General features: G+C 40.5%; 1 protein-coding gene across 1 annotated transcript in view; it reads right to left on the bottom strand.

The window, feature by feature from the left end:
- Positions 1-9,375: 9,375 nt before the first annotated feature.
- Positions 9,376-18,413, bottom strand: part of LOC129626158 (ankyrin repeat domain-containing protein 26-like) — an 87,699-nt gene continuing 78,661 nt past the window's right edge. The window contains exons 23-25 of the mRNA XM_055545365.1: positions 17,722-17,815; positions 10,176-10,466; positions 9,376-9,582 (exon numbers count right to left, since the gene is read on the bottom strand). Of these exons, the coding sequence (XP_055401340.1) occupies positions 9,376-9,582; positions 10,176-10,466; positions 17,722-17,815 (592 nt within the window). The remainder of the gene's footprint in view (positions 9,583-10,175; positions 10,467-17,721; positions 17,816-18,413) is intronic.

The following is an 18,413-nucleotide window of genomic DNA, read 5'->3' as shown; positions in this document are numbered from 1 at the left end:
GTTTTGTAAAAAGCCCAGATCTTCTGAGACTCTTCAGCACAGACATCTGCAACCATTCATCTAGTTAATAGCTCTGATCTGAAAGAATTCATAGTCTCATCTCCCCAAGGAGCAGGAGAGACCTACAGCCCAGAGTAGGTCCCCCAAAGGTGCTCCATCTCCCTAAGAATTTATATTTCAAGGTGGGATGAGGCCCAGAACCTTGGAGACTCCAGGTCAGGCTCCTGGAGAGATTTGTTACCAGCAAAGCCCATAAACAGTTACCAGGTTAAACAAACAAACAAACAAAAAAGAACAATATTAGGAATAAAAATACTAACCTCCTTTCCCTTGTGCGTAGTCTGGTTTCTCTTGCTTGCTGGGTGTTTCCTGCAGAGGCCTTGCTCCCGGCTCTTCAAACCCCAGTTCCTGGTGTGAACCAGCTTGGCCGATGCTCTTGCTTGGGCTGGAGGTGCCGTGTGTGGAGACGCTGCACCCACCTTAATGCAAGATGGCAATGAGCCTTGTGAGCCCCATTACCAGGAGCAGCTGCACCTATCTCTGCTCCCCAGAACCCCGCCAACTCCACCCACTCCCCCGCTGATGAGAGCCCTACAGAGCAGCCCCACCCATAGCCTGTTGGAAAGTGTGGACTGTACAGTGGGTGCTCCCACTTCTCAGTTCCTTTGCTTCTCAACACAACTCATTTCATTGGCGGAGAAACACGGGGCAGAAGGACCCTTTTTGGGGTGGGTGACACCTTTACTTACGTACCAAAGGCCTGAGTAAGGAGGACATCCTTCCCAGGAGAGGAGAAGGCCCTTCTCAGCAGCAGGGACAAGGTTTTCTTCCGTTCTGCACCTGCTGGTGTGGAACAACTGACCTGCTCTCAACACACGGCCCCAGGTGCAGTCCTGGGCAAGGGGGCAACACCTGTATGTTTACTATGAGATATTTAATAAGAACTGTGTGTCTGATCACAATGACCTGTCCGTGCCTTCAGGATAAAAGGAATGAATACTGAAAGCCTAGCCAAAAGGAGGGAGTGTCTCCAAAAGGTCAGTTAGAGTGAACGCCAAGAGGTAGGAGGAATTCAGATGGACAAGGGCAGGAAAGGTGTGGCTTTGATTCAGCAATGTGGTAGTCATCAGTGTCTTGGGAGTAGTTTTGAGGAAAGAAAGGGAAGACAGTCTAGAACTGCTAGGGATACAGGTGAACCTTTCAAGAAGTTTGTTGTGGGACCTCAGATTGTCTGGTACAAGTGAGAGGGGAGAAGCATGGTGAGAAGTTCGTAGAGAAGAGATCTGAAATCCTTATCAGAAGATACAGATTAATAAAAGTAGCAGGATCACTGGGCAGTGCAGCACTGAGACCCTTGGAGAGGGTGATGGGGAGAAGGATCATCAGTCTCATATGAAACTGGAGTTCTGCCAAGTCAGATCACTGAGAGGACAGAAAGACAAGGGGATGAAGGATTAAGTGAGCAGTAGTAACATGTCAGCTCTTGGAACTGTTGGTGAGGAAAACACTTCCTCCACCCTTTAGGTTCAGTTATTGGGAATCTGCCAATTAAATTGACAAAAGCAGATAACCATGAGAAAAAAACATTTAAATAGCTTTCCAGGAATGATGTACACATGTGAGAGTTGGACCGTAAACAAGGCTGAGTGCTGAAGAATTGATGCTTTCAAACTGTGGTGCTGGAGAAGACTCTTGAGAGTCCCTTGGACAGCAAGGAGAACAAACCAGTCAATCCTAAAGGAGATCAACCCTGAATATTCATTGGAAGGACTGATGCTGAAGCTCCAATACTTTGGCCACTTAATGGGAAGAGCCGACTTACTGGAAAAGGCCCTGATGCTGCGAAAGATTGTGGCTGGAGGAGAAGGGGGTGACAGAGGATGAGCTAGTTAGATGGCATCTTCGACTAAATGGACATTGAGTTTGAGCAAACTCCAGGAGATGGTGAAGGACAGGGAAGCCTGGCATGTTGCAGTCCATGGGGTCGCAAAGAGATGGACATGACTGAGCGACAGAACAGTAACAACGTGCAGAGGTTCACAAAGAAATGTGACTTGAGGGGGTGACTACAACTGGGAGTTGATATACCACTTAATAAATGAGAGGGAGTAGGAGATAAAGGCATCTTCTGAAAAACAGGTGACTTGGGGAAGGAGGGGCACTTATAACAAAAACATTTAAGAAATATAAATGGTACCTTAGGAGGATATATGGGAGATAGGGGAGTTTTGTGAAAATGTCTGTCTGGCGCTTGGAACTTTTCTCTCATTTTAACACGGTTTCCAAAAGTAAATCAAAAGTCAATTAAAACCAACTCAAATGCATTCCTTTCTATAGCTGAATAACACACAGCTCCTTTCTCCACTCACCTGTTGTGGGCATCTAGGGCACTTCCGTGTCCTGGCTGCTGTAAGTAGTGCTGCAGTGAACACTGGGCTACATGTGTCTTTTTGGAATTTGCTGTATGATGCAGGGAACCCAAAGTTGGTGCTTTGTGACAACCTAGAGGGGTGGAATGGGGAGGGAGGTGGGAGGGAGGTTCAAGAAGGGGGGGACATACGCATACCTATGGCCGATTCAAGTCAATGTATGGCAGAAACCATCACAATATTGTAAAGTAATTATCCTCTAATTAAAAATAAAATTAAAAAAAAAGTTAATTCATTGCAAAGGCAAAAACTCAGGCAAATCTTATTTCTCCATGAGGAAAGACCTATGAATCCATGTTTACAGTTACATATAGTAAGTTTTATGCCACTATTAACAGTTGTAACACATCAAAACATTGATGGTAGCCATAACAGCAGTATCTAAATCTTTAGATCTATATATAGTGATAAAAACTGGAAAATACAAAAAAGCTATCAATCAGCACCACTAAATATTAATGACAAGTCTGGTTGGTTGGGTGCTGTTTAAACAGCTGATATTAGGGTTTGAGTTCATAAAGGGCCGCTCAAATGGTAAAGAATCCACCTGCAATTCAGCTGACCTGGGTTTGATCCCTGATTCTGGAAGATCCCCTGGAGAAAGGAATGGCTCCCTGCACCAGTACTCTTGCCTGGAGAATTCCATGGACAGAGGAGCCTGGCGGGCTTATCCATGGGATCACAAAGAGTCGACATGGCTGAGTGACTAACAGTATCACTTTGAATATGGAAAACTCAGCAGTGCTGGCTTTTAAGTCTGCTAAGTTAGATGCAGAGAAACATCGCTTAAAATACCATATACATTGTTTTCATACACACATAATATGAAAATATTTTCCTTTAATAAAGAATTTCTCATCAGGTTTAATGGGAAACAATGAAAACTTCATGTAAACAGTCCCGTAGGGAAACTTTTACTATTCATCATTCAAATCATATCTTTTTTCCTCAAAATCTGTACATATTCTTGTGATGTTTTCCATAGTAGGTCCTCATATACATTTGACCCATCTGTAGATCCTCAAGGAGACACTCTAAAGGAATTAGATGCAAATTCAGCATCAACTGGAAAGAAAAGGAAAGAATTATATTCTTTACCTAAAATACTTGAGTTAACTAAGTATTAGTTAAGAAAAAAACAAAACAAAATGGAGACCTTTCCAAGTGTTCCGAAGAATGAAATATATCTATAGATGACACAACACAAAAAACAAGATTACAATTATATAATCTGCTCATGGTCGCACGTGTGGCTGAGTATCAGGGCTTCTGGTTTTCTCATTCTTCATTCATTTACTCGATAACTACGTGCAAAGGTGCTGTGACAAGCACTGGAATTACAAGATGAAGGTGACCCACTGCACGCTGAAAAATGATATGCCCTAAACTGGAAAAATAGATGAACAGCCGATTTCCACACAGAGTCATAAATACTAAGACAGATAAAAGATGGCACAAGGAACACTCAAAAGGGACAGCCAGCTTTGTGTCAGTACTGCCAGCTTTTTGATGGAGGTGATATGTAAGTAGCTATCTGAAGGACAGGAAAAAGTACAAGAGGTAGAGGGGAGAAACATGTACAAAGACCAGAGGTGAGGAAGCACACCTGTGGGATCCTACACAGTCTGGCTGGTGAGATGCAGAGTTGAGGGGCAGAGGAGGGTGGTAAAGAGATAAGGCCAACTACTTTGGCAGGACCCAAATTGATGTGGGTGTTTGGAGCTTTTCCTGAGGGTGAAAGATAAACTGGTGACAAAGTCAACGACAGAGAAATTTTAAAGTCACCCACCAAGTGACAGCTACACAAACATGACTGCTTCAGTCTGGGTTTCCTAACCTTAACCACCATCAGACACTTGAGACGTTGAAGAACTCCACGTATCCTGAGAATAGTGTCAGGGTGTAGGCGGATAGTTCCACAGGGATGGAGGCAGTAGAAGAAGGAAATAGTCAGAAATAAAAGAAATACATAGACCTTTTGGGCTTGTTTTTCAAGCAATGGAACATGGTGAATAAATGAGGAAGAAGGAATTTTTCACTATGACTGCTCATGCTCTCACATTTTTCATTAGCTATATGTAAGAAAAAATATTTAAGATAGCAACTGGTATCCAAACAATGGAAAGAGATGCCACTGACTGTTTACCATGTATTTCAGAAATCAATGTCTAAATTTAATTCATACGTTTTGGCAACATACCTTCTTCTAGTTCTCTAGTTATACTCCTGTCCAACTCCTCCTGCATCTGAAATAAGTCAAATATTATTTATGTTTAAGTTAAACAAGAGATACTATCATAGGAATGACATATAATTTCCTACATGTGACATTTAAATAATACTTTGAGACTAGACCTAACTTGAAGATTACTTAGGTAGAAAAATAATCACATAAATAAAAGAAAATGAATTCCTACTTATTCTGCTTTTAGATAACAGAGAACATATATATGGAATGCTATTTAGATTAATCTGATAAAAAGTATAATAAATATCAGTCTATTGAGTACACATAATTTCAGAGAATTAGGGAATGACCCATAATCCTGGTAATGATGCACAAGATCACCATCTTCTCCCTTAACAGCTCCTGCCCTAAATATGTACTTCTGAGACCTTTATTTTGATTTCTAGGTGAGGATCATGTTCAAATGAAGTAGTTTGAAGTCGAATATTAATAAGAAGAACACATCTGCAGTTTTCGTTAAACTTTTCCATTTAGCAAAACATAGAAAGGTAAGAAAATTATACACAAGAAAACAATGTACCAGCAAGTTTTAATTCTAAAGGTGTTTAGCGAGAAGGAGTCTCTCACAAGTGTTAGTTTCTGAACTATGTCCCATAGAAGGGGAAGGTCCCATGGGGGTCACTGAAGGGTTGAGGAACAGAGAAGTCACAGCTGCATGGTCTCTGGCCACTCCTTTAGCTAAATGACTCTATACTTGTCTCTTATATAATACGGTTCTGTGCAGAAGGTTTTTTTTAAAAGAAAGGTTGTTTTTAAGGTACGAGAGTCATTGATGTAGTCAAAGTTACAATTCTACAAAAGAGTCTAGAGTCCTATGCCAGCTACTTCCTCAGATTAAGAAAACACACATAGATTTTTAACTATAACATAGAGAAAATGAATATGTAAAACCTTGTTACATAGTTCGGTAATGCTTGTGGCATTTAATGCCAGTAATGCTTGTGGCATTTAATAAATGTTTTAAATTATATGTCTTAAATGTGTGAACAAAAATAAATCAATATCAAACTCCTATTTGTAGTAGTTGATATAGTTAATTTGTAAAGCATAGATATTTTTTAAACACAGGACAGGAAACTTGAAAATCTTGAGTTGAATCAAGCAGGCCGAAACTGAAGAGATTAGTCTTAAAAGGATGTTCATTTCCTCCTGATAAAACCTGGTTTATTAAAATGAGTCAGCACAATGAATTATCCACATTTTGAGTTATTTAGGACAAAATTTAAAACACAAATAAGATCTCTCTTTACTATTTAGCATACTTCTATCCGAGCTCTCATCGTTAATTGCTATATACAAAAAGTATGAGTGTAATCTCAACTATAAATCTGGTCAGAAATTACAGATGAACTTCATTTCCTCAGCCCGAAGTTTCAAGGGGAGGACTTATACTCCTACCCTCCTCATGAGAAGCAAGGAGATTTACAAAAAATATTTTTCTGAGCAATTGTAGAATGTTTCTAAATTTGTAGTTAAAGCAAACATGAAAAAATTTTAAATGAAGCTCACTTTTGTCTCTATCTCAACAATATACAGCCTTGACGTACTCCTTTTCCTATTTGGAACCAGTCTGTTCCATGTCCAGTTCTAACTGTTGCTTCCTGACCTGCGCATACAGGTTTCTCAAGAGGCAGGTCAGGTGGTCTGGTATTCCCATCCTATTCTAAATCCTTTCAGAATTTTCCACAGTTTATTGTGATCCACACAGTCAAAGGCTTTGGCATAGTCAATAAAGCAGAAGTAGATGTTTTTCTGGAACTCTCTTCCTTTTTCCATGATCCAGCATATGTTGGCAATTTGATCTCTGGTTCCTCTACCTTTTCTAAAACCAGCTTGAACATCTGGAAGTTCACAGTTCACATATTGCTGAAGCCTGGCTCGGAGAGTTTTGAGCATTACTTTACTAGCATGTGAGATGAGTGCAATTGTGCTGTAGTTTGAGCATTCTTTGCATTGCCTTTCTTTGGGATTGGAATGAAAACTGACATTTTCCAGTCCTGTGGCCACTGCTGAGTTTTCCAAATTTGCTGGCATATTGAGTGCAGCACTTTCACAGCATCATCTTTCAGGATTTGAAATAGCTCAACTGGAATTCCATCACCTCCACTAGCTTTGTTCGTAGTGACGCTTTCTAAGGCCCACTTGACTTCACATTCCAGGATGTCCGGCTCTAGGTGAGTGATCACACTATCGTGATTATCTTGGTCATGAAGATCTTTTTTGTACAGTTCTTCCCTGTATTCTTGGCACCTCTTCTTAATATCTTCTGCTTCTGTTAGGTCCATACATGTCTGTCCTTTGTTGTGACCATTTTTGCATGAAATGTTCCCTTGGTATCTCTGATTTTCTTGAACAGATCTCTAGTCTTTCCCATTCTGTTGTTTGCCTCTATTTCTTTGCATTGATCGCTGAGGAAGGCTTCCTTATCTTTTCTTGCTATTCTTCGGAACTCTGCATTCAGCTGCTTATATCTTTCCTTTTCTCCTTTGCTTTTCACTTCTCTTTTCACAGCTATTTGTAAGGCCTCCCCAGACAGCCATTTTGCTTTTTTGCATATCTTTTCCATAGGGATGGTCTTGATCCCTGTCTCCTGTACAGTGTCACGAACCTCCGTCCATAGTTCATCAGGCACTCTGTCCATCAGATCTAGTCCCTTAAATCTATTTCTCACTTCCACTGTATAATGATAAAGGATTTGATTTAGGTCATACCTGAATGGTCTAGTGGTTTTCCGTACTTTGTTCAATTTAAGTCTGAATTTGGCAATAAGGAGTTCATGATCTGAGCTACAGTCAGCTCCCGGTCTTGTTTTTGCTGACTGTACAGAGCTTCTCCATCTTTGGCTGCAAAGAATATAATCAATCTGATTTCGGTGTTGACCATCTGGTGATGTCCATGTGTAGAGTCTTCTCTTGTGTTGTTGGAAGAGGGTGTTATGACCAGTACATTCTCTTGGCAAAACTCTTTATTAGTCTTTGCCCTGCTTCATTCCATATTGCAAGGCCAAATTTGCCTGTTACTCCCCGTGTTTCTTGACTTCCTTCTTTTGCATTCCAGTCCCCTATAATGAAAAGGACATCTTTTTTGGGTGTTAGTTCTAAAAGGTCTTGTAGGTCTTCATAGAACCATTCAGCTTCTTCAGCATTACTGGTTGGGGCATAGATTTGGATTACTGTGATATTGAATGGTTTGCCTTGGAAACAGAGATCATTCTGTCATTTTTGAGATTGCACCCGAGTACTGCATGTCATACTCTTTTGTTGACTATGATGGCTACTCCATTTCTTCTAAGGGATTCCTGCCCACAGTAGTAGATATAGTGGTCATCTGAGTTAAATTCACCCATTCCAGTCCATTTTAGTTCACTGATTCCTAGAATGTCGATGTTCACTCTTGCCATCTCCTGTTTGACCACTTCCAATTTGCCTTGATTCATGGACCTAACATTCCAGGTTCCTATGCAATATTGCTCTTTACAGCACGATTCCTTAAATGATTTGCATTTTTTAAGTTGCCATATAGTAAATGGAATGTCCCACTAAACTGTTTGAGCACTGAAATCACAGAGCAGACCTCCTGTAAACAATGATAGTTGTAAACATGTTCTAAAGAAGTACACATGTGTCTGGGGCTCCTCATCTAACAAGTCACAGTTGGGAGAGGAGAGAAAGGGCGTCAGAGAGAAAGGGAGGTGGCCTCACAGTGATATCTGCTGCCCTCTGGGACACACCTGCCTCCAGGAAAGAGTTCAGGGATGAAGAAACACCCCATCCCACAAAGCCACGTTCAAGTATTTGCTTTCACCACCCTAGTATAAATGTTTCACTCGTGACCTCAGAAAAATTAAGCATTTGGCTCTGAGGAATCACCTAGAGCCACAATCTCGAGGGTAGGATGAGAAAGTCATTGGGTGAGACTGAAAAGGGCTAAAACAGCCCCAGGAACAATTTCAAGCATCCCCTGCTTTTCCAAAGTTCATTTTATGTTACTTCACTTCTACAAAGGGCCTACATAGGCACCTGTTTTTCATAATAATAAAAAAAAAATCTGAAGAGGATTTTTGGTTTAATTTAAAAAGGCAAAAAGCTGAAACGATGTTCAGTGCATGTTTTTACAGTGAGAGGCATCGTATTCCACAAACAGGGAGACCGGCCCCACCGAGCTCCTTCCCCGGGAGTGACACCCCACCTCTCAGCATCAAGTCACCACACCCCTAAACCTTGTGTGGGAGCACCTGTGCTTTACTCGTGCATATTCATTTTATGCATCTACTAGCAGAATGTGTCCTCGGTCCCTGCTTCTTTGGTTTCTGATGTTTTGGCTTATGAAAGGCTTCCTAGGAATGCTCTGCCTTCAGATAGTAGGGAAACCTGGACTAGGCACTGGAGGTGCTGCGATCTGCCCTTTGCATCTTCCACACCCGCCCTGAGTCAGGTCACCATGTTATTTTTAGGCACTTTGTGAATTATCCTGCCAGTCACCCCTGTGTTCATTTCCCCCGATTTCACAACCATGATTTTACATAGTGTAGGAAAACTTACAAGGATATAGTATTACTAGTTTGACTTAGGGCCCCTTTGGCAGTGACTGTCTAGTTAGCTTTCACTTCATACTCATCTCAGGAACCTGGCTCTATAAAAATTAGGCTTTAGAGACAAATTAATGAACTAAATTTATTTTGTGATTCTGTGTTTTGACTTACGTGTCTAGCTTATTTTCCAATGACTTTCTAACTTTTAGTTCTTCTAGGTAGAGTTTCTTATATTTTTCCAACTCTGCTTGAGAAGTTTTCTTCTTGGAGAGTTCAGATTCCAACTCTTTAATTCTGAATTCTATCTGACTTATTATGGAAGCAGTATCATTCTCTCGTAACTTCTCTAAGTTTTCTTGAGATGCTGCTTGTATCTAAGTCAAATTTTAAAAGATATATTTCTTTTGTTAATGATTATAACCTGAATAATTATATTTGTTCCCTTTAGTTTTGAGTCAGTAATTCAGAGAGCAATTTTAAATGTGAAAAAAAGAAAAGTAAAACTTTACAATAATCATGGTCAATGTGAAATGAATTAAATCTGAATTGTAAAATTAAAGTGGAATCAATGTTATAGTAGTACTTATATAACCTGATAATTCAAAGAATAAGAGGATCAACTTAAAATTTAAAAACTGAACAAGACAATTTGAGAATAATTCAAGAGGATGGTACCCGTTCTAAACCACAGTATTTTTTTTCCTCCTCATGGTGTTGTTTTATGCCAATTGGTCTTATAAGTAAAAGGATCCTCTAGTGAGAATCATTCTGAAGTATCAATTTAGTGATAACTGTGATGGAAACTGAAATATTTCTCTCTTCAGGGGGAGACAAGTGTCCCCTTCCTTCCAGAAATCTACAAAACAAACAGTTCTAAGGGAAGCAGAGGAAACACATAAGCTGTATACATCCAAAATGTAATTCACAGTGAGGCGAATTCAAGGATATGACAAATCAACAGATTAACCTGTAAAACCATGTTGACTTCTCTTAATTTCTCTATGAGATCTTGTCTCACTCTTTCTTCAACCTCCTGTTTATAGTGCTCTACTTGACTGTGTTCTATCATATTCAGTTCAATATGACTTTTGAGGTTCACTACTTCTTGCTCCAACTTCTTTTTATTCTTCTCTAGTTTTTCACATCTCTTTTGCATTTCTTTCATAGATAAGAACTCCTCTTGAAGAGCTTGAATTTTTGCATTCATGTGCAGACATGTTGAACATACAGTTTCCAGCTTTGCTGGAAGATCATCAGTCTGCAAGAATAAAACAAATACCATTTGGTAATGAGGGAAGTGGACTGAGCCCAGCCTAATACAAACCAAGGATCAAATAAATATGATGATATCTGTATTGTTGAATGTAGGACCAGGAATTACTCAGAGAATCAAGAAAGAAGTCACCAAGAGTCACAAAATATATTCTTCACTGTCATCATCTTTGTCACACAACATTTGCACTTGATTTTACACTCTTTTATTGTTCTATAATAAAACTTTTCTATCTTTCCTCCATGGAATGACTGCAAGTCACCCCATAGTAGAACGTCTCTTACTCCTTCCCCTCAACATGTCCCATGGGTTTTAAAGAAGTTAGAGGTATATTGTATTGAGTTTAGGGCTGAGTTAATAAATGCCTCCCAAAAGAAGGTTGTGAAAATAAGACTCTAATGACAAAATCTTGTAAATATGGATTCTAATCCAATAAGCCTTTTTCTGAATTAGAAATAGTTTTTCCTAATTTGAATTGCATTCCAAAGAGAAATGATTCCCAAGGCTAAAGATATCCCGTTTCCTAAGAATTTAGTGAGATGATCCATACATTTTTCTGAACAACAAAAAAATGCTTCTTTCTTGTAACCCATTGTTACTTTCCACAGAATAAGAGAACATAGCTAACAAAACAAACAAAAAAATATTTGCTGGAATTTCAGTGACACAAAGTAGGAAAGAACTTTCATTTAGACAGAATGATTACTTGGTAAGTCAAGGTGAGTGGAGCTGGTGGTTTTCAAACATGTCTACAAATTCTTTGACACTTTTCACACGAAATTCCCTCCCCTTAAATATGTGCTGGCCTCAGTAGCTGATTCTAGTGGACAGAATCTGGGGGAACTGCTATGTTATTTCTCAAGCTAAATAGCTTCTGACTTTGGCTCCGTGGGGAAGCCCACCCTTAGCATCAGTCACCACGCTATGAAGAAGCCCAGGCCACATACTGAGCACAAGTCAGTGTCCTCCCCCACCTAATGACCCATCCAAAAGCCAGCTCCAGTTGCCAGACATGTGCATGAGCAAGTCTTCAGATGACTCTGGTCCCCACCTTCACAACATCCCAGCTGATGATGACTGGAGAAGAAATGAGCTGGCCTCACTCACTGAACCTTGCCGCAAAACAGACTTGTGAACAAAGGAAATGCTGTTTTGAGTCATTAGGCTTTGGGTGATCTCTACTGCAATTTGTTAGCAATAAATAACTGGCACAGATACTGATATTAAAAATGGGGTTCAGTGCAGTTCACTCAGTCATGCCTGACTCTTTGTGACCCCATGGACTGCATCACACCAGGCTTCCCTGTCCATCACCAACTCCTGGAGCTTGCTCAAACTCATGTCCATCGAGGCGGTGATGCCCAAAAATGAGATATTGCCATTAAAAAAGAACTAAAACATGCGAGAATGCTTTTGAACCTGGACGTAGATGGGACCTGAATGGATGCAGAGAAAGAAATGAAAACCCAATGGGCTTCATGACATTGTACACAGAAGCCTGATGGTCCTTGAAGAGGCTACCGGTGTCGGCTTCTAAGCAAGAGAAGAAACTGACACTGAAACATGGGGGGCAGAGACTCTTGTTATGAAGCAGCTGAAAGTAAATCAATGAGAGGGATAAGCTATGAGAGAAAAAAAAAAAGCACTATTAAATATAAAGGAACCAGGACTCACTGGGTTCAATGCTGTATCCCCTTTACAGCATCTCCACCTGTCCAATTGTCACATGATGCAAAAAGACAGAAATGGCTTCTGGGCTAGGATCAAACCTAGGGTGCTGCCAGGAAAACATGGTCTAAAGGTAGAACCTGTAGACTGTAAAACCCTTCATTAAGACCCTGGAAAGACTTAAGATGGTGCCTCAGATTCCTTTAAGGATCTTAAGAGCTTAAGAATTTTAAGGGCATCATCTTGCAAAGCTTCACAGAAAGCCCAAGGTATGATGCTTCCCTCAAAAAAGATTTTTGAGGGTAGCTTTTCCAATGGCATGAACCCCAATCAAATTCACAGGACACCGAAAGCTTTAAAGAGAACTTTGGCAGCAAAAACACCGCTTGCTTGCTTGATTGACCTCACAGAGACCAAGTGTTATTCACCCAGTCACGTCTGACGCTTTGTGTCCCCCATGGACTGTGGGAGAAGGGATAGGCTACCCACTCCAGTATTCTTGGGCTTCCCTTGTGGCTCAGCAGGTAAAGAATCCGCCTGCAATGTGGGAGACCTGGGTTCAATCCCTGCATTGGGAAGATCCCCTGGAGAAGGGAAAGGCTATCCACTCCAGTATTCTGGCCTGGAGAATTCCAACAACTGTGTAGTCCATGGGGTGTCAAAGAGTCGGACACAACTGATCACTTTCACTCTCACTTGCTCCAGGGGATCTTCCCAACCCAGGGATCGAACCTGGGTCTCCTGCATTGCAGGCAGATTCTTTACTGTCTGAGCCATCCGGGAAGTCCAACAGAGACCAAGACATACAAAATGAGAAAAGGCCTTTGGGATTTTCTTAGAAGTTCGATAAAGAGGAACCTGGCTTAGGAAACATGACTCAGCTACAGACAGAGGTCATTTCTTAAGAAAAGGACAGCACAGAGCCCAGAGTGTGAGCACAGAAATAAAAGAAAGTATTATTTCTCATGGGTTCATGAGTGATATGCATTTATACTCAACACAGTTTATAAACCTGATGCCAGTCAGGACAGACTTCAAAATGAATGACTTTCCTTCAAACAGCTTAAAATAATTTTTCATCATTTTGTCATCTTTCTGGATTTTAAACTGCCAACATTTATTTGTTAAAAATAGGGTATTTTACACATAAAATCGACCACCAGCTGATGTCCATGTGTAGAGTCATCTCTTGTGTTGCTGGAAGAAGGCGTTTGCTATGACCTGTGCATTCTCTTGGCAAAACTCTGTCCACTTTTTCCCTGCCTCATATTGTACTCTGAGGCCAAAATTGCCTGTTACTCCAGGTATCTCTTGACTTCCTACTTTTGCATTCCAGTCCCCTATAATGAAAAGGACATCTTTTTTTGGTGTAAATTCTAGAAGGTCTTGTAGATCATCATAGAACTGCTCAACTTCAGCTTCTTCAGCATTAGTGGCTGGGGCATAGACTTGGATTACTGTGATATTGAATGGTTTGCCTTGGAAACAAACAGAGATAATTCTGTCATTTTTGAGATTGCACCCGAGTACTGCATGTCAGACTTTTGTTGACTATGATGGCTACTCCTTTTCTTTTAAGGGATTCTTGCCCACAGTAGTAGATATAATGGTCATCTGAGTTAAATTCACCCATTCCAGTCCATTTTAGTTCACTGATTCCTAAAATGTCAATGTTCACTCTTGCCATCTCCTGTTTGACCACTTCCAATTCACCCTGATTCATGGACGTAACATTCCAGGTTCCTATGCAGTATTGTTCTTTACAGTTTCAGACTCTACTTCCATCACCAGTCACATTCTAAAACTGGGCATTGTTTTCGTTTTGGCTCCATCTCTTCATTCTTTCTGGAGTTATTTCTCCACTGATCTCTAGTAGCATATTGAGCACCTATCAACCTGGGGAGTTCATCTTTCAGTATCCTATTTTTTTGCCTGTTCGTGCTGTTCATGGGGTTCTCAAGGCACTAATACTCAAGTGGTTTGCCATTCCCTTCTCCAGCAAACCACGTTGTGTCAGAGTGCTCCAGAATGACCCTTCCACCTTGGGTGGCCCGACATGGCATGGCTCGTTGTTTCATTGAGTTAGACAAGGTTGTGATCCATGTGGTCAGTTTGGTTAGTTTTCTGTGATTGTGGTTTTCATTCTGTCTGCCCTCTGAGGGATAAGGATAGAGGGTTATGGAAGCTTCCTGATGGGAGAGACTGACTGTGGGGTCTTATTCTGATGGGCAGGGCCATGCTCAGTAAATCTTTCAGCCAAGTTTTTGTTGATGAGTGGGCCTGTGTTCTCGCCCTGTTGTTTGGCCTGAGGTCAAACTATGGCAGGGTAATGACGGTGATGGCCACCTCTTTCAAAAGGACTTGTTCCTGCACTGCTGTGTTCAGTGCCCCTGACCCCCAGCAGGCCACTGTCAACCCACCCCTCTGCAGGAGACACCTGGACCCTCACAGGCAAGTCTGGCTCAGTCTCTTGTGGGGACACTGCTCCTTTCTCCTGGCTCCTGGTGCACACAAGGTTTTGTTTGTGCCCTCCAAGAGTCTGCACTGGTCATACCAAAACACCCTCTTCCAACAACACAAGAGACGACTCGACACATGGACATCACCAAGTGGTCAATACCAAAGTCTGACTGATTATATTCTTTGCAGCCAAAGATGGAGAAGCTCTATACAATCAGCAAAAAAAAAAAAAAAAAAAAAAAAAAAAGACTGGGAGCTGACTGTGGCTCAGATCATGAACTCCTTATTGACAAATTCAGACTTAAATTGAACAAAATACAGAAAATCACTAGACCACTCAGGTATGACCTTAATCAAATCCCTTAGGATTATATAGTGGAAGTGACAAACAGATTCAAGGGATTGGATCTGATAGACAGTGCCTGAAGAACTGTGGGTGGAGGTTTGTGACACTGTACAGGAGGCAGTGATCAAGACCATCCCCAAGAAAAAGAAATGCAGAAAGGCAAAATGATTGTCTGAGGAGGACTTACACATAGCTAAGAAAAGAAGAGAAGCTAAAGGCAAAGGAGAAAAGAAAAGATACAATCATCTGAATGCAGAGTTCCAAAGAATAGCAAGGAGAGATAAGAAAGCCTTCCTCAGTGATCAAGGCAAAGAAATAAAGAGAAACAATAGAATGGGAAAGACTAGAGATCTATTCAAGAAAATTAGAGATACCAAGGGAACATTTCATGCAAACATGGACACATTAAAGGACAGAAATTGTTGGACCTAATGGAAGCAGGAGATATTAAGAAGAGGTGGCAAGAATACACAGAAGGCCTATACAAAAAAGATCTCCATGACTCAGATAACCATAACAGTGCGATCACTTACCTAGAGCCAGACATCCTGGATTGCAAAGTCAAGTGGGCCTTAGGAAGTGTCACTACAAATAAAGCTAGTGGAGGTGATGGAATTCCAATTGAGTTATTTCAAATCCTATAGATGATGCGTTGAAAGTGGTGCACTCAATATGCCAGCAAATCTGGACAATTCAGCCGTGGACACAGGACTGGAAAAGGTCAGTTTTCATTCCAATCTCAAAGAAAAGCAATGCCAAAGAATGTTCAACCAATTGCACAACTGCACTCATCTCACATGCTAGTAAAGTAATGCTCAAAATTCTTCCAGTGAGGCTTCAACAGTACATGAAATGAGAACTTCCAGATGCACAAGTTGGATTTAGAAAAGGCAGAGGAACTAGAGATCAAATTGCCAACATCCATCTGTTGAATCATAGAAAAAGCAAGAGAATTACAGAAAAACATCTACTTCTGATTTATTGACTATGTCAAAGCCTTTGACTGTGTGGATCATAACAAACTGTGGAAATTCTTCAAGAGATGGGAATGCTGACCACCTTACCTGCTTCCTCAGAAACCTGTATGTAGCTCAAGAAGCAACAGTTAGAATCAAACATGGGACAATGGACTGGTTCCAAATTGGGAAAATATGCATCAAGACTGTATATTGTCACCTGCTTATTTAACTTCTATGCAGAGTACATCATGCAAAATGCCAGGCTGGAGGAAGTACAAGCTGGAATCAAGATATCTGGGAGTAATATAAATAACCTCAGATATGCAGATGACACCACCCTTATGGCAGAAAGCAAAGAGGACCTAAAGAGCTTCTTGATGAAAGGCAAAGAGGAAAGTGAAAAATCTGGCTTAAAACTCAGCATTCAAAAAACGAAGATCATGGCATCCAGTCCCATCACTTCATGGCATATAGATGGGGAAACAATGAAAACAGTGACAGATTTTATTTTCTTGGGCCCAAAATCACTGCAGATGGTGACTGCAGTCATGAAACTAAAAGACCCTCACTCCTGGGGAGAAAAGCTATGATCAACCTAGACAGCATGTTAAAAAGCAGAGACATTACTTTGCCAACAAAGGTCTGTCTAGTCAAAGCTATAGTTTTTCCAGTAGTCATGGATGCATGTGAAATTTGGACCATCAAGAAAGCTGAGCACCAAAGAATTCATTCTTTTGAATTGTTGTGTTGGAGAAGACTCTTGAGAGGCCCTTGGACTGCAAGGAGATCAAACCGGTCAATCGTAAAGGAAATCAGTCCTGAATATTCATTGGAAGGACTGATGCTGAAGCTGTAGCTCCAATGCGAAGAACTGACACATTGCAAAAGACCCTGATGCTGGGAGTGATTGAAGGCAGGAAGAGAAGGGGATGACAGAAGATGAGATGGTTGGATGGCATCACCAACTCGATGTACATGAGTTTGAGCAAGCTCTGGGAGTTGGTAATGGACAGAGAAGCCTGGTGTGCTGCAGTCCATGGGGTCACAGAGTCGGACACGACTGAGCAACTGAACTGACACATAAAACACTAAATGCTAGTGAAATTTTTTAAAAGTGTGGCTATATTTACATTTTACTTTCTAAAGATGCTCTAAAATAATTATCATCAGTGGTTCAAGATATTCCAGGATAAATATCATCTTACTAAAGTAATCTTTGAAAAATCCCCATGCATACCCCAGCTCTTTAAAAAAAAAATCCAACAAAGGAAAAATACATTCTTTCAGAAACACTGTCTATACAGACGTAGTATTCATTCCTGGTGAAGAGAATAAGCTACAATATTAAAAATGATTCATTCTCAAAAATCTCACAGAAGGGTTAGGATTACAAGAGATACTCAGAATTCTCAATCAAATCATTACTCAAATTTCTAGACTCTAACAGATGTTTGTGTACCAATGTTCAAGGCAGCATTATTAATAATAGCCAGACAGTGGAAAAACCCTGATTTCATTGACAGAGGAATGAACACACAAAATATTTTCTATATAAAATATTGCTTTTGGACTGGATTGTCACAATCTTTTCAATTAAAATCTTACTACAAAAATCATTAATTTTATGAATTCAGTCCATTTCTTCTCTAAAGAGTAATTATGCTGCTAGTAGCAGGCAGTATCAGTAAAAATACCATAAACTTTTTAATCAATGAGACTTTTCACATTGTCCAAAATATTCTTATATATTACTATTAAAAAGTTAAAACTCTTCCTCAGTATGACAGAAATCAAGAGGTTGACTTACCAATCTTATGCTTAACAGGTTTCCCTGAAGCTGTTTGATTCTGCCCACTTGCTTTTTGACTGTAGTTTGTAACTCGGTATTTTCCATTTTAAGCCTAAAATGCAGATTTTAAAACAATGATTCTCACACATAGGGTTTTTTGTTTAAAGGTTTTTTTGAATGTGGACCATTTTTAAAGTCTTTATGGATTTACTGCCATATTGCTTCTGTTTTATGTTTTGGTTTTTTGGCTGGGAGGCACATGGGATCTTAGCTCCCCAACCAGGGACCAAACCCTCTGCATTGGAAGGCATAGTTTTAACCAGTGGACTGTCACGGCAGTCCTTCACACATGGATTTTTAAAATACCATACTGTTTCTGAAAAACATCTGCAGGTTCGATTACATAGGTTTTTAAAATTTTGAAAAGTAAATGATCTGGCAACAGCACTGTTTTTCTAGTTGTGTTTTGTGGACAATTGGCTTCCCTGGTGGCTCAGACGGTAAAGAATCTGCCGACAATGCAGGAGACCCAGGTTCGATCCCCGACTCAGGAAGATCCCTTGGACAAGGAAATGGCAACCCACTCCAGGATTCTTGCCTGGAGAATTCCATGGACAGAGGAGCCTGGTGGGAGTCCATGGAGTTGTAAAGAGTGGGACATGACTCAGTGACTAACACTTTCACTTTTCACTTGTGGATAATGTGCAAAA

The sequence above is a fragment of the Bubalus kerabau genome, chromosome 13 (genome assembly GCF_029407905.1).
Source record: "Bubalus kerabau isolate K-KA32 ecotype Philippines breed swamp buffalo chromosome 13, PCC_UOA_SB_1v2, whole genome shotgun sequence".
NCBI lineage: Eukaryota > Metazoa > Chordata > Mammalia > Artiodactyla > Bovidae > Bubalus > Bubalus kerabau.
This window is presented reverse-complemented; position numbering and strand designations above follow the sequence as displayed.